Source organism: Mirounga angustirostris, unplaced genomic scaffold, assembly GCF_029215605.1.
Source record: "Mirounga angustirostris isolate CCGP_5_RB_7025 unplaced genomic scaffold, mMirAng1.0.hap1 SCAF_6, whole genome shotgun sequence".
NCBI lineage: Eukaryota > Metazoa > Chordata > Mammalia > Carnivora > Phocidae > Mirounga > Mirounga angustirostris.
The window spans coordinates 121549743-121563021 of NW_026991714.1; the positions used below are offsets into that span (position 1 = coordinate 121549743).

The 13279-nt window shown below is 49.0% G+C and overlaps 1 protein-coding gene across 2 annotated transcripts in view; it reads right to left on the reverse strand.

The window, feature by feature from the left end:
* Positions 1–13279, reverse strand: part of MYOF (myoferlin) — a 153192-nt gene that overhangs the window by 16036 nt on the left and 123877 nt on the right. Inside the window, exons 39-45 of one of the 2 annotated variants that reach the window (XM_045878439.3) lie at positions 10560–10571; positions 9134–9232; positions 7529–7654; positions 5765–5920; positions 5236–5327; positions 1380–1550; positions 675–823 (exon numbers count right to left, since the gene is read on the reverse strand). In XM_045878439.3, the coding sequence (XP_045734395.1) occupies positions 675–823; positions 1380–1550; positions 5236–5327; positions 5765–5920; positions 7529–7654; positions 9134–9232; positions 10560–10571 (805 nt within the window). The remainder of the gene's footprint in view (positions 1–674; positions 824–1379; positions 1551–5235; positions 5328–5764; positions 5921–7528; positions 7655–9133; positions 9233–10559; positions 10572–13279) is intronic. The other variant, XM_045878440.3, reaches the window with a different exon arrangement.

Here is a 13279-nt window from a genome sequence, read left to right on the forward strand (position 1 = left end):
TATTCAGCTCCCCCTGGAGACCCTGTGCACCCTCCAAGGCAAGCCCCACTGCCACCCGCTCTGGGAAGCCTCCCTCCCTACAAAACACTGAATAACGCTGTAACTCTTTTGCTCTATTAAGCCTCCTTCAGGCTTTGTCGTAGCGCAGCTAGCTGGCTATGTGTCAGGACAGATTGTATTATAAATTACTGCCGGAGAAAGTGCAAGATCCCAAGCTCAGATGTGGGCCAGATGTGAACTCAGAAGATTCTTCAGATCAACCCCCCACATCCCTGGGCCTTCTCAGAGAAGGGCTGGAAGAACGATGGACTAAGCCTGAGAGAGAAATTCTTGCACTACCACCTGAGCACTTTTGAGCTAAATTATGAGCTAATTATGCATTACACAGAAAGTAGTTCCTTACTAGAACCGTGTGTTCAAAGTGCAAATGGCTATGGCCTAAAAAGGTCAAGTGAAACATAAGACAGACAAGAAAATGTGTACACTTTGACATGACAAGACGGCAGAACTCTGCTATAACGGGGCTTTTGTTAGATAGTCATGTGTGCGGAGTCTCTGTGGTATACTTACTGCTCTGCCCATCCCCCCCACCCCCTGCCCCCAAAGCAGACCTAGCAATAGAGATGGGTCGCTTTACTTTGTAACCAGCTTGCGGTCTCTGGTCATGCACTTACCGAATTCATCCAAACTATAGTCTCGCCCTCCATATCTGATTCTACTTCCATCTTCAGAAAGGATGGGTGGTGGGAAGCCTTTGTATCTGGCTACATTTTGGAGCAACTGTGTTGGTCTCAGCTGATCTCGCCAGGTGTTTACTCCAGAACTGTGAAGAACATTCCACACCCAGAGTTACCGTGGGCACACAGGTCCTTCTTGGATTCACACGCATATACTCCTATACTTACAGACATGCCCACGTAACGAGGGAGCAGGGACTGTGCTCTACCCTCTGGCTCTTGTCTAGAAATCTATTTCAGACCTAAAATCCACAATTACTTTGGCCTCAGCCAGTGGATCCTTTCCCTCCTCCCCGCAATTTCCTCCTCCATAAAAATGAGGGGTTTGCCTACACGCTGTCATCACAAAAGCAAGCTTATAAACTAGAAATTGCAAGCTGTATCTCATTAGATATTGTAGGAAGATGCCAAACAGCACTTAGGGAAAGACGGACGTCACAAAATTCATCAGGGGTGGGGGGTGGGGGCAATGCTATGTCCCTCTTCTCCCGAAGATAGTCCTGTTATTAAAAACAATATGTATCTGATGCAAAGGAGCAGGGGCTCAGGGAAGACAGGCACTGAAGCAGAGAACCAAGGCTTCCCCACATACTGATGTCGGATGGAGCAAATTATCTCCCATCTGTGGCCCAAGCAACTTACACACAGTATTGCTCCGGGATGCCGCAGTGGGACCCAAACCGGGAAAGGAATCGGTTTTCCAAATCAATAATTGTTTCTCCCACCTTTTCATCACGAGTAAAGGTGTCATAATCATAGACAGAAATTTTCAGATCTTTTTCTTGAGGTAAGTAGCAGCTCAGTTCGTACATTCTAAATAAACAAATGCAAGGTTAGAATATCCATGATTCTATGTAGACCTCTCAAAAAAAACCCACAAAAAAACCTCCAAAAAACAAAAAACCCAGGGCTTTGTGCAGAGAATCCCCAGGTGGTGGTGACAGCGGCTGGAGGGGAACATGGTGACTGGGACAGCCAGGTTGGGGGGGGAGCAGTGGGTGGGGGCACTTGACAAGCAGTCCATGTTAGTAATAAGAACAATACAAGGTTATATGCTTGCTCAGGGGAAGAGCACGGCTTTAAATATCTACGTATGAATCCCAACCCTGCTGCTTACTAGCTGTGGGGCCCTCGGCCAGTTAGCTCCCTTCCCTGTGTTCAGCTTTCTCATCTGTAAAATAGTGACAGGAATACCTACCATCCCGTGTTGTTCTAAGGGTCAGGTGGAGCAATGTTTAGAAAACATCTGGCATGACTGCATCGCTGAAAACCCAGTAGCTATAATATTAGTTATTCCCTATAATCTTATTAACATTATCATCACATGCCTATTAACTGGGGCACCCAGGCATCTCTGCCCAGCTGGGAGATTAGTAAGACACAGCACCCTGATTTACAGCCCCCTATCTGTGCCCTGCTACGTTCCCTCTGCCTCAACAGAGACCACTACCCCATGGAACATCCCTGACTCCCCCACAGGAGCACAGGGCAGGGGATGGTGAGTGGCATGCACCAACAAGGTGGGATGTGCAAGGGGCCAAGAAGTCTCAGTGCCTCCACCCATGCCGTGTGGTCTGCTATATGCTTTTCTTTGGAATCCATGTTAAAATGCAAACACATCTGAGATAAAGAGTACTTCCCATGGCAGGTGAGCAGCATAGTATAAGTTCTGAAAGGATGATAAACAGGAATGGCAAAAGCTCCGGATGGGCGAGGTTTGGTTCTATATTTGTACCATCCACATAGGTAATGGGTCCCGTAGTAGGTGCTCAATAAATTTGGTTGAAGGAAAACTGTCAGAGGCCTCTCCCATCCCTCCTCTCCCATCCCTCCCCCCTCCTCCTTGCACTCAGGTGTGTGGACCAGTTCTGGCCCCCAAAGCCAGGAACGTTAATCCATTTGAGCAGAAGGATGTGTGCCATTGGGGCCCTGGAGGAAAGCTTCCAGGATGTCTCCTGGATAAATCTCAGTGGCTTCTCTAGATGGCTGTAGCCAGGCAGGGGCCTGCAGGAGGCAGGTAGCCACATGAGAAAAGGCGCATGAATCATGACTACACATGAAGCCCTGAATCCACAAGTGCCCCATAATATCACATTTTTAGAACTGGATTCCAGGGGAGATGTAATATGTGTCCCTTGAGAAAAAGAATTCTTTGGTCAAATATGGTTGAAAACCACTTCTTTTGGAGTGTCTCTGGTCAAACTAAAGGCTCAGAGAAGTCCTGCAGTTATTCTTTTTTAACCCAGGTGTCTCGGTTTGATGAACAATACTTTTTTTCTTGGAACACCAATTAACATTCTATAGAAGACATACATTCTGGGCGCCTGGGTGGCTCAGTTGGTTAAGCAACTGCCTTCGGCTCAGGTCATGATCCTGGGGACCTGGGATCGAGTCCCGCATCGGGCTCCCTGCTCGGCAGGGAGTCTGCTTCTTCCTCTGACCCTCCCCCCTCTCATGTGCTCGCTCTCTCTCAAATAAAATCTTAAAAAAAAAAAAGGACATACATTCTGTTGAACTCTGATCTGGATGTTGCTATGATGGGATAAGAATATGCTGATAAGCACATAGGAAAGGTTGCTCCTTTCTGAATTCCCCAGAATCCCTGAGGGTCTCTGCTGAGAAGGAAGTCAGCCCTGTAAGACTGAGGCCAGAGACAAAGAGCTGCAGAGCCAGGATCTCCTTGGGGGGGGGGGGGGGGGCGGATTCTGCCCACATACCAGGCACGGATTGGCCGAGCAGAGCCTGACAGCATCACTTCCTCCCAGGGTGGCTCAGAGCAAGACTTTTCCTGCCACTTAATTAAGCCTGTGCTTGGCTCCTCTGAGACGTGTGGTTCAGATGGGGCTGCCTGTCGGCCGTAAACGCTGGCTTTCCCCTGCTTCCCCGTCGCCCTCACATGGAGCCCTCCTTCCTGCCCTGCGTGCCTTTTCCTGTCTAGACCTCAGGGCTGGATCAGCGGAAGACAAGGAAAATGATCATACTGCCGTGCCAGAGGATTACTTCCATTCCCTGGCCCCGGCATGCAGCTTTGGGGTGTGCAGCAGAGGGGTGTTTGTGTGTGTGCGCGCGTGTGCGCGAGTGTGCCCAGGAGCTGAGTGAGCGTGAGGTCCTGTGTGTGCATATGTCACAGGGTGTGAGTATGTGTGAGGGAGAACAGCGTGTGTGAACCTGAGAGGCTCTGAGTGACAAAGACTTCGGGGGGGGGGGTGCGCGCGCACAGGAGAGAATGCATAAGGACACAAACCAACAAACATGAGTAGAAAAGAAGAGGATGGGCAAGATGGTGAGGCCAGAAATGAAAATACAGGCCACACATCAAACAAGAACAAAGTATTCTCCTGTCTGGCAAGGTTCTGGGAGAATAACACCGTTTCCACCAGTGTTTTGTACAAAGAACATTTATGCTACACATTTAGATCTTGCCATGAATACGAAGCCTTCCCGGGGGTGTTGGAAAAGCTGGGGCCTGGTCAGGACTTTCCACCTCAGTCTTGGCTCTGGCGTGTGTTAGCCCTGGCGACAGAGTCTGGCACCACATTTCCCTCACCTCCCGCTGACAGGCTGCGCGTGGACGTGAAAATGAGATGGTGGGTACCACACAGCTGCTGCAGAGATGGCCCGGGTTCCAACCCTGACTCTGCCTTTTACCAGCCGAGCACGTGCGGCACTGGTTCACTCTATGCCTCAGTTTCTTCTGTTGTCACACGGGGATGAGCGAGAGCACCTCAGAGTGGTGACATTTCTGAGATGTTTCATATAAATGGCTCAGCAGAGGGTGTGTACCCAGTGAAAGCTCAGCAAATATTAGCTATTATTAAATGTGGATAGCACTTGATAGCTGAAAAATATGGGTCCCCTTTAGGGGTGCCGTGGATTGCCTTCTCCAGGAGAACGATCTCCTTCCCCTGGATGGTATCAGTGTGACAGCCCGGAAACAAGTCTAAAGTGGCCACTCTGAAGAAACCACAGCTTTTTCAAGAGTCTTCAGGAAAAGGAGGCAGAGGGGCATTGTGACCCCATCACTTTCTGCCCTCTCCTCAGTTTTGCTAACAGCGTCATTAACCCATTTGCTGGATCAAAATGGTAGAATCAGAATGTCCCAGAGGACAGAGCCCCAGCTGGATTCAGGGAGGGAGAACCAACATGTTGCTACAGGTAAGTCACGCTGCCTGTCCTCCTTGTCTAGAACTCAGAAACTCACTGGACTTCTGGGCCTTGTGCCACCCCCTCCCCGGCCCCCTTGCCCCCTCGACCTCTCGGGCTCAGAGCAAGTCTCTCTCAGAGAAGCCCATCTCATGACTTGGCTTTATTTTCTCCACGGCACTTTCCACTTGCAGGTGTGCACTCACGCATTTACTACCTGCTCTGCTGCCTAAAATGTTTGTCCAGTTTGTAGTCACGGCTTCGGGCCCTAGAACAGAGCTTGGCACATGTCACATCCTCGCCACAGAAGCCATGAAAAGTGAATGACAGACAAACATTTAGAAATGTTCGTTACCTGCCGAAAACCGGGTTGAGGGTGTTGGGGATGTAGTGGTCTCGATCTTCGATTACTTTTTTGCCCAGTGTTATTTTTATATAAGGGTCACACTGCGGGGACAAAACAGATGGTAAGCTGTGTCACCATGGGGTGCGAGTTCAAGGCAGTTTCTGGGGCAGACTCAGGGGAGCCTCCCACCCACTCCCACCCTGATGAAAAGCTGGTGGCTGGGGCGCCCACGGCACCCAGCCAGCCACCTGCAGAGAAGCCCTGTGGGTTGAAGAGGCGGTGGCAGGGAGGAGGGACCCAGCAAATCTCCTCGAGGTCACATCTGTAAAATGAGAAGCATGAACCAGAAGATCCAAAGCCCCTTCAAGCTCTCAGATAAATCTCCGTTGGGACAATCCTCTTGAATACATTGTTTGGATAGAGTATCTTTCCCCCTAGTGAGATAACAGACGCCCCAAAAGAAAGCACATGACAATTATTGTGGCTGATGACTGTAATTATCTTGCTACAGGAGAAGGCCCCACACTCAAACTCTTACCAGGCCATTGTTGTCCTGGGGCTGGAGCTCTAAGCCTCGAACAATGTAAATCCTAACCGTGCATTCCTGTGGGACGCTGTCAGGTAATTCCCGAAACTGCCTGGGAGGGGCCGGCACGCTGGGGTCATCCGACAGGGGGTAGATTCTAAAGGAGCCCTAAGGGAGAGACACACAGATGTCCTCACAAGGGCCGCGGTGGCCTGGGCAGAGGGTTCCTGCCCTCCCGACCGTATACACTCGGGGGCAGCCACTGGGGCCGGGGGTTTGGGTGGCCAGGGCTGCCTTTTGGGAAAGAAACAATGTTGGTTACACTTTGTGTAATTCCAGTGGGGAATGTGAAGTGACGGTAAGGGAAGTGTTGAACAGATCACAGGGGAGAAGAAGGGGCAGGGCGAAGCAGGGAGACCAGGCACACATCTAGGCAAGAGTTGGGTCAGTATGGTGGCAAAGGAAGGGGTGAGGAGTGAAACTCTGAACGTATTTTGAAGATTGAAATAAAAGTGATTATTTTTTAGACCCACTAATGTACAAAGGATGATTTCCCTTTTCTGGCGCCACCCCTTCATGAGACTGGGAGCTTCCTGAGGGTGGGAAGTATGTCTTGTTCATCACTCTATCTCCAAGACCTAACACAGGGCTGGGCACGTCGCCAGGGTGCAAGGAATGTTCCCTGAATGAGTAGAGCCAGCAGGCCAGCTTGTGAGGCCATAAACCTTATCCTGAAACCAGCTTTAGTCAGCACAAGAGAAAGCGGCCCGTTGGATTCAGACCCCGTGGGTCTTAGCTCCAGCTACGCTCACTGAGCAAAGCGGTGTGTAGGAAGCACTTCCTACCCTCTGTGCCAGGTACTGGGGACCCAAACATGAACTCAGGAAACCCAGTCTGGCACCGGGATGTGAGACAGGTCTGCCCCTCGGGCCTTCTTGGATCGCTTGCTGGGACGCGGCGGGGGCAGACCGGCTGCTGTGGGGAAGGGTGAGTGGCAGGAGCACCGCTGCCCGGGACTTGCCCCCGCCGTCAGAGGGAGGGGCAGGTGCCACAGCCGACCCCTGCCCGCTGCAAGGTGCTTTAATGGTAGCTGTGCCCCAGAGCCCCGGGAGCCCAGGGTGGGAGTGAGTCCCTCCGCTGGAAGCGCCCAGGGCACACTTCACAAAGAATGGGGCACTGGAGCCGGCCTTGAAAAGGATGAGTAGGAGTTGGTCAGACCACAGGGAGGGAAGGCAGAAGAGCCTGCCCCAAGGCTCCGAGTCGTGAGAGGACGAGGTGTGTCTGGGGCCGGGGAGTGGTCCTGAGCGGCAGGACGGGGCGGCCAGGGCGCCGAGTGGCTCGGGAAAGGCCAGCTCTGCCTGAGGAAGGAGTTGAGACTTGAGCCGTGGAAACCCAGCATCTTTCGGTAGACCAGAGCCACGATCACACTGGGCGGCGTGGGGAATGGACTGGAGCGGGACAGAAAGGTGGCGAGGACCATCAGTCGGGAAGCGCCTGAGGAAGGCCTGGGAGGAGGCGGTGGGATGGGGCTTGGAGAGGCTGAATCTGCAGGGCCCAGGCTTGGACGGCTTGGGCAGGGCGAAAAAAAGGTGCAGAGAATAACTTGGAAGGTTCTACCCCTGACCCCTGTGGCCCTTTTCCTTGTCATCAGCTTCTAGCGTCCTTCAGATGGCAGAGGACATGTCCCTGCCCCAGGGGCTGGTCATCCTTTATCCCAGGTCTATAAAGAAATTAAAGGTGGATCTGAAACAGCACAAAACCCCACCTTTTACTCACCTTAAACTCTCCTACCACAGAAGGGTCTTCATTTTCATCTGATTTGCCTCGATACAGCTTGAAAGTATCTGAGAAGTCTGTCAGACCCTCAAATTCTGTTACATCCTCTAGTTCACAGTCGTATATCTGAAAACCATCCACAGATTCTTAATTTCCCATTAGAACACAGGAGGAGTCTAAAATCAAAAAGCCCGGCAATACCAAGTGGGCCTGGGCATGTGGATGGGGCCGCTGGAACCCTCCCATCACGGGCAGGAGTGTGGAAGGCTACAAGCACTTGGGGAAAACATCTGGCAGTTTCTTCTTGAGTTAAATATCCAGCTATTCTATGATGCAGAGACTGCATTCCTAAGTATTTATCCAGGAAAAACGGAAACACGTCCACACGGTACGAGAAGGTCTGCAGCAGCTTCCTCGTCAGGAGAAGGGACACCCACACAGCAGAACAGCTCAGCGGTAAGAAGGGACAAGCGACTGATACACAGGACAGCGGGATGGATCTCAAAATGACAGTGTTGGGCTAGAAAAGCCAAACACACACACCAAATCCATACAGTATGAGCCCATTTCTATGGAGTACAAAAACAGGCCAAAGCAGCCCATGGTGACGAAACCAGATCAGCTGCCTCCGGGCAGGATGGGAGGCAGTGGATAATTGGCTGGGAAGGCGTGCACAGGAGTTCTCTGTGGTGATGGAAATGTTCTCTGCCTTGTTCTGGGAGGTGGTTCACATAGATGTATACCATCACCACAACCCATGGAATGGAGTCGTTTATTGTATGTAAATTATACCTCCATAAAAAACCAGAAGAAGAGGAGGAACAAGAATGAGAAGGAGGGAAGGAAGGCGGGAGGGAGGGTGGATTTGGGACTGATCTACTCCACCAGTTTGATCCTTTTTCTAAATTAGTGGTTCTTTGCATGCTGGTGTTTCTTAAGCTTCACTGAGATGTTATGATGATAACATGGAAATATGTGGGGTTTTTCTACTTTGATGGGGAAAATCATTTTAATGGCTAGATATTTCTCATTTTAAAGATTTTTTTTCTCCCATGCAATGTTCTGAAAACGTTAGCATTTCCTTCTACTTAAGCACATTAATTACAGACTAAAAACCAGAATGAAGAATTGGAAACTCAAAACATTAATCCAGGAGATCAGAGGTAGCCAGATCTCTCTAGCTCAACAGTTCGCCTTCTTCCTGGACACATGCACCCACGGTTCTGATGGAATGTTATATCCATGTAACAGAATCAACTTTTCAGCTAGTGAAACAGATGCCCGTTTGGAAGACAGAAGAAGGCATGTTGGCGTTGCATGCTGTTCTGCAAGAGCATGACTTTTAGGATTCCCTGGGTCGAACTGGATAATTGTTGGCCTAATCAGTGTGATGTCAATTCCCAACCCTCTATCAGATGCCCCCAAGCCCCCAAGTGGCAGTCACATAACCATAAGTCAACAGCTGTCCTCAGGCTCCTGGAATCTTGGCAAAGGCGAAGCCCACTGCAAGAGGACTGGCCCTTCCCCATCAGTCCCTCCACTGGGCCTTTTGGTCAGTTTTAATGGATGCTGATCCCTCACCCACAGCAGTACAGGCCCAGGTACCTTGAGTTTGGAATAGCCTTTCTGAACATATTGTCCACATTTTTCATGTTCCCCTGTGGAAGCATAAAATTTACTCCACCAGTCAACGATTTCTTCCTCCTAATAAAAGACACATCAAAACGGAATAATCTTTAGTGTTGACATGGGTTTCTAATCAATGCAGGAAAACCCACATGTCATGGGTAAGAGCAATAGGTACTTCTGAACTTGAACGAGGGGACAGGATAGGATTTTGTTGACATGTACAATGGATTCAGCATTCACCATTCTTTCACCCAGAAGCTGCAGGGGAAGGGACCATCGTTGGCGGCCAGTGAAATGTGTCTGGCTCAAACGCCCACCGCTATCCTAGATGACTCCTTCCATTCTATAGACACAACCTGATCATTAGTCCGGTTTTACTTTTTTATCCTGTTCACTTGATATTTATATATACAGATAAAACTCCCATATATGCTTTCTACTATTTCATTTCTTTAACTGTTTTAGCCAGCACTCCATTATAAAACAAAGCTAAGCTGAGCGGTGGAAAACCTGGTTCTAATTCAAGTCCCATCCTTTCCTATAAGCCATACCCTCTTGTTACAAGCCGTATCGGCTTGGGCAAGTTGCCCGATCTCTCTGAGCCTCAATTTCTTGATCCACTGAGTGGGACAACAACACTACCTATCTCCATCTACTCCAGAGAGTTGTTTCAGATAAGATCATTAGGAGAAAGAGCTTTAAAAATGATAAAATGTGGGGTGCCTGGGTGGCTCAGTTGGTTAAGCGTCCTAACTCTTGGTTTTGGCTCAGGTCATGGTCTTGGGGTCCTGGGATGGAGCCCTGCATCCGGTTCCCCAGTCAGCAGGGAGTCTGCTTGTCTCCCTCTCTTTCTGCCCCTCCCCTTGCTCATGCTCTCTGTCTCTCTCTCTCAGATAAATAAATCTTAAAAAATATATTAAAAAATGATAAAATGTGAAACAAAAGTAGGGAGGCATTCTGGGTCCTTTAGATCAGTAGCTCCCAGCCCATCCTTGGGTGAGTCCTGGGCGCCCAATATGCTTTCATAAGTTCCCCAGGCGATTCCAATGTGCAGCCAGTGTGTGGAACCTCTGGTTTAGATGTATGGTTCTCAGTTGCACAGAGGAGACCGCATATCAGAGTCACTTGTCAAACATCTTTGAATTGCAGAAGCCTGTAGTTTATAAAAGGCTGCTATAAATTCCACTCAGATTTTTGACAAGAATAGAGTGTCATCAGACCCACTCATTGCACACTCCAGAAAAGCTACTTCTCATCTGTGTACCATATATATGTACACAATTATTTCCCCTTTATAGTCAGTAACCCAACCTTGGATTTAAAACAAGTTTCTTTACATGTCCGCTATAGGTAGAAAATCTAAAATGAATCTGCAATCTAGCAAAGCACGTATAATAGTTACCTTTTCTGTCAGCTGTTTATCACATTACGCACAAGAAGAGAGCAAACCACAGAAGATCACATGGATATGGAGAGCCCATGAGCATTAGGTTTGAAGAGAAAGAGGGAGAAATTAGTTTTCATGCATGCTTTATATTATCAACATTTTTGATGGATTATTTAGAATATTCAAGATGATCTCATAATTAAACACACCTTATCGGTTTCTTCTCTGAAAATGTGCAAATGAGTTACAAACAGTATTAAAAGGAGAAGGTTGGAGGTAGCCACGCACATCCCATGTTTTCGAGAGAGAATCTCGCTGCCGGCACAGTGGTCACAAGCCGGGCGGGGGGGCGGGGGGTGCTTGGAAGTACAGCTGCTCATCCGCCTGCCCCAGACTTTTCATTTCATTTAGCTCCTAAAGTATTCCTCAACTTGGCCTGATTCTTATCCCTTCAAAAACTCCTGTCATGGGATATTTGTGTCTAGCATGGCTGCAATTTCATCCGCTAGGTACCTTTCCTTGCTTTTTCCCCATGCCTCTGTTATAGCACCAAATACAGATGCGTCCATCAAAATTGCTCTAAGAAGCCAGCTTTCTCATGGTCAAATGCTTCCATTTGAGCTTCTGCATGGAGGACCCCCGCCCCCCGCCCCGGTCTCAGGGCACACCCACGAGAAGGGAGGATGGGGAGCTAGGGGGTGGAGCCTGAGTCTTCCCTTGGTGCTGCCGGGGGCACATCACCCAAGTTCACTCTCAGGGGCAGTCTGAGGGATGCTACCTAGACCCCCTTTCTGAAGTCCTAACCCCAAGTTCCTGTCTCGTGTGAGAGGTGAACGGCTCATCACAGGCACTCCCTACAGCTGCTGTATGCGGTGGCCACGGGCTTCCTCTGTAAGCGTCCTCACTGTTCTCTGACTGACGTTTATCCAGCACGCAGAACCGCCAAGAGAGGCAGAGAGACACGCAGATGTAACAATTCCTTATAGTAGATTCATCCCGAAGCAAGATTAGAGGTTAAATCATAGCCAGATTGAGATTTTGGAGAGAGGCATTCTATGCCAAAAGCGCACTCACGTTCCACGAATGGTTCCTGAATTTTTAAAAAAGATTTTAAAAGTCTGTTTATTCACACCTATTTTCAGCTATTTAAAGTTATTTCAAAGAAAAGAATAGGTCATGAGTTTAAAAGCGCAACTCAAAACAAATGCCTGATTTTAAACATTAGGATAACCATGGGAGAATTTATTCACACCCGTCCGCTCATTAGTTCACCCAGAAAAGTTAACGGGCATAACTTGCTTTATGGTATCTCCATGGTAAGAGTCTCCTTTATACTTAGAACAATCACATTTGTTTAAAGATCGCCTTTCACTCCAAAATCTAGTATTAGAAGGAATCTGAAAGGAGAATTCCAGTCTTTAGCCCGAGGTCCCCACAATGCCCAAGCAGCTTCATGCATTTCCTTCTCATACATACATACATGCACTGTCCTTGGAGAAGCCATTTTGCTGACTGCTGTTGACATACTGCTTAAGCACTGGAATTGGAAGGTAACTGTTGAAAAGGCCACATAGGAACGTCCATGCTGCCCAGCAAACACTTATCAGCTTGCCCCAAGTACTTATTTCTCGCCTCTCTTGCGGTAGCGCTGAGCCCAATTTAAGAACTCCCACAGTTCTCCCAGGGTAACGGTGTGCGTTTCTGTGAGCACGAGACTGTCACCCAAAGCCCTAGCTTCCAGCTCGCATCAACAGCACAGTGAATTTTGACCCACCCTCTCCATTTGCCCAGACTGGGCCCGTGGTAGCGGATGTAAACATACATCACATGTACATGCAATGCATGCCCAGCAGCAAGCTTGTTATCGGCTCTTCCAAAGCTCACCTGGGTTCATTTGACTCTGCATCCATGTGTGTACTGTCTTTCCTGACAAACAGGTGGAATCAGCTTTTTAGGGGCGATTCCAACCAGCCTTTCTTACCAACACGGAGTACCTCAGCGAGGTGTTAGCAGAGCAAGCCGATTAAAGTCATTTACAGTATTGCCGTCCCACCCCCTTATCTGCAGGGCACAAGTTCCAAGATGTTTAGCAGATGCCTGAAACCCCGGGTAGTACCGAACCCTAGATATACTATGTTTTGTCCTGGACACACATTCCCATGGTCAAGTTTAATTTATAAATTAGGCACAGTAAGAGATCCATAATAACTACTAATAAAACAGAACGCGTATGACAATATACCGTAGTGAGTTATGTGGATGTGGGGTCTCCCTCAAAATGTCTTCTTGTGCTGAACTCACCCTTCTTGTCATGCTGTGAGATGATAAAATGCCTACACGGTGAGGTGACGTGAGGTGGGTGACGTGGGCGCTGTGACGTAGCACCAGGCTACTACTGACCTTCTGACCATTCGTCGGAAGGAGGGTCATCGGCTTCTGGACTCCTGGACCTGCCACTGACCGCGGCTCACTGAAGCCACGGAAAGCGAAACCGCAGATAAAGGGGGACACCTGCCTGAACAATGGTGGTTCCTAATACTACCTACCTAATACTACCTAATACTCCCACCCCCAATCCTGGTAGACTGCAACTCAGTTTCCAGGATGTAAAAGAAACTTGCACAATGTGTTGCTACAGTAACCCAGCCATCTGTTAACTATCATTAAGAAATGAGTGAGAATTGGGGCGCCTGGGTGGCTCAGTCGTTAAACGTCTGCCTTCGGCTCAGGTCATG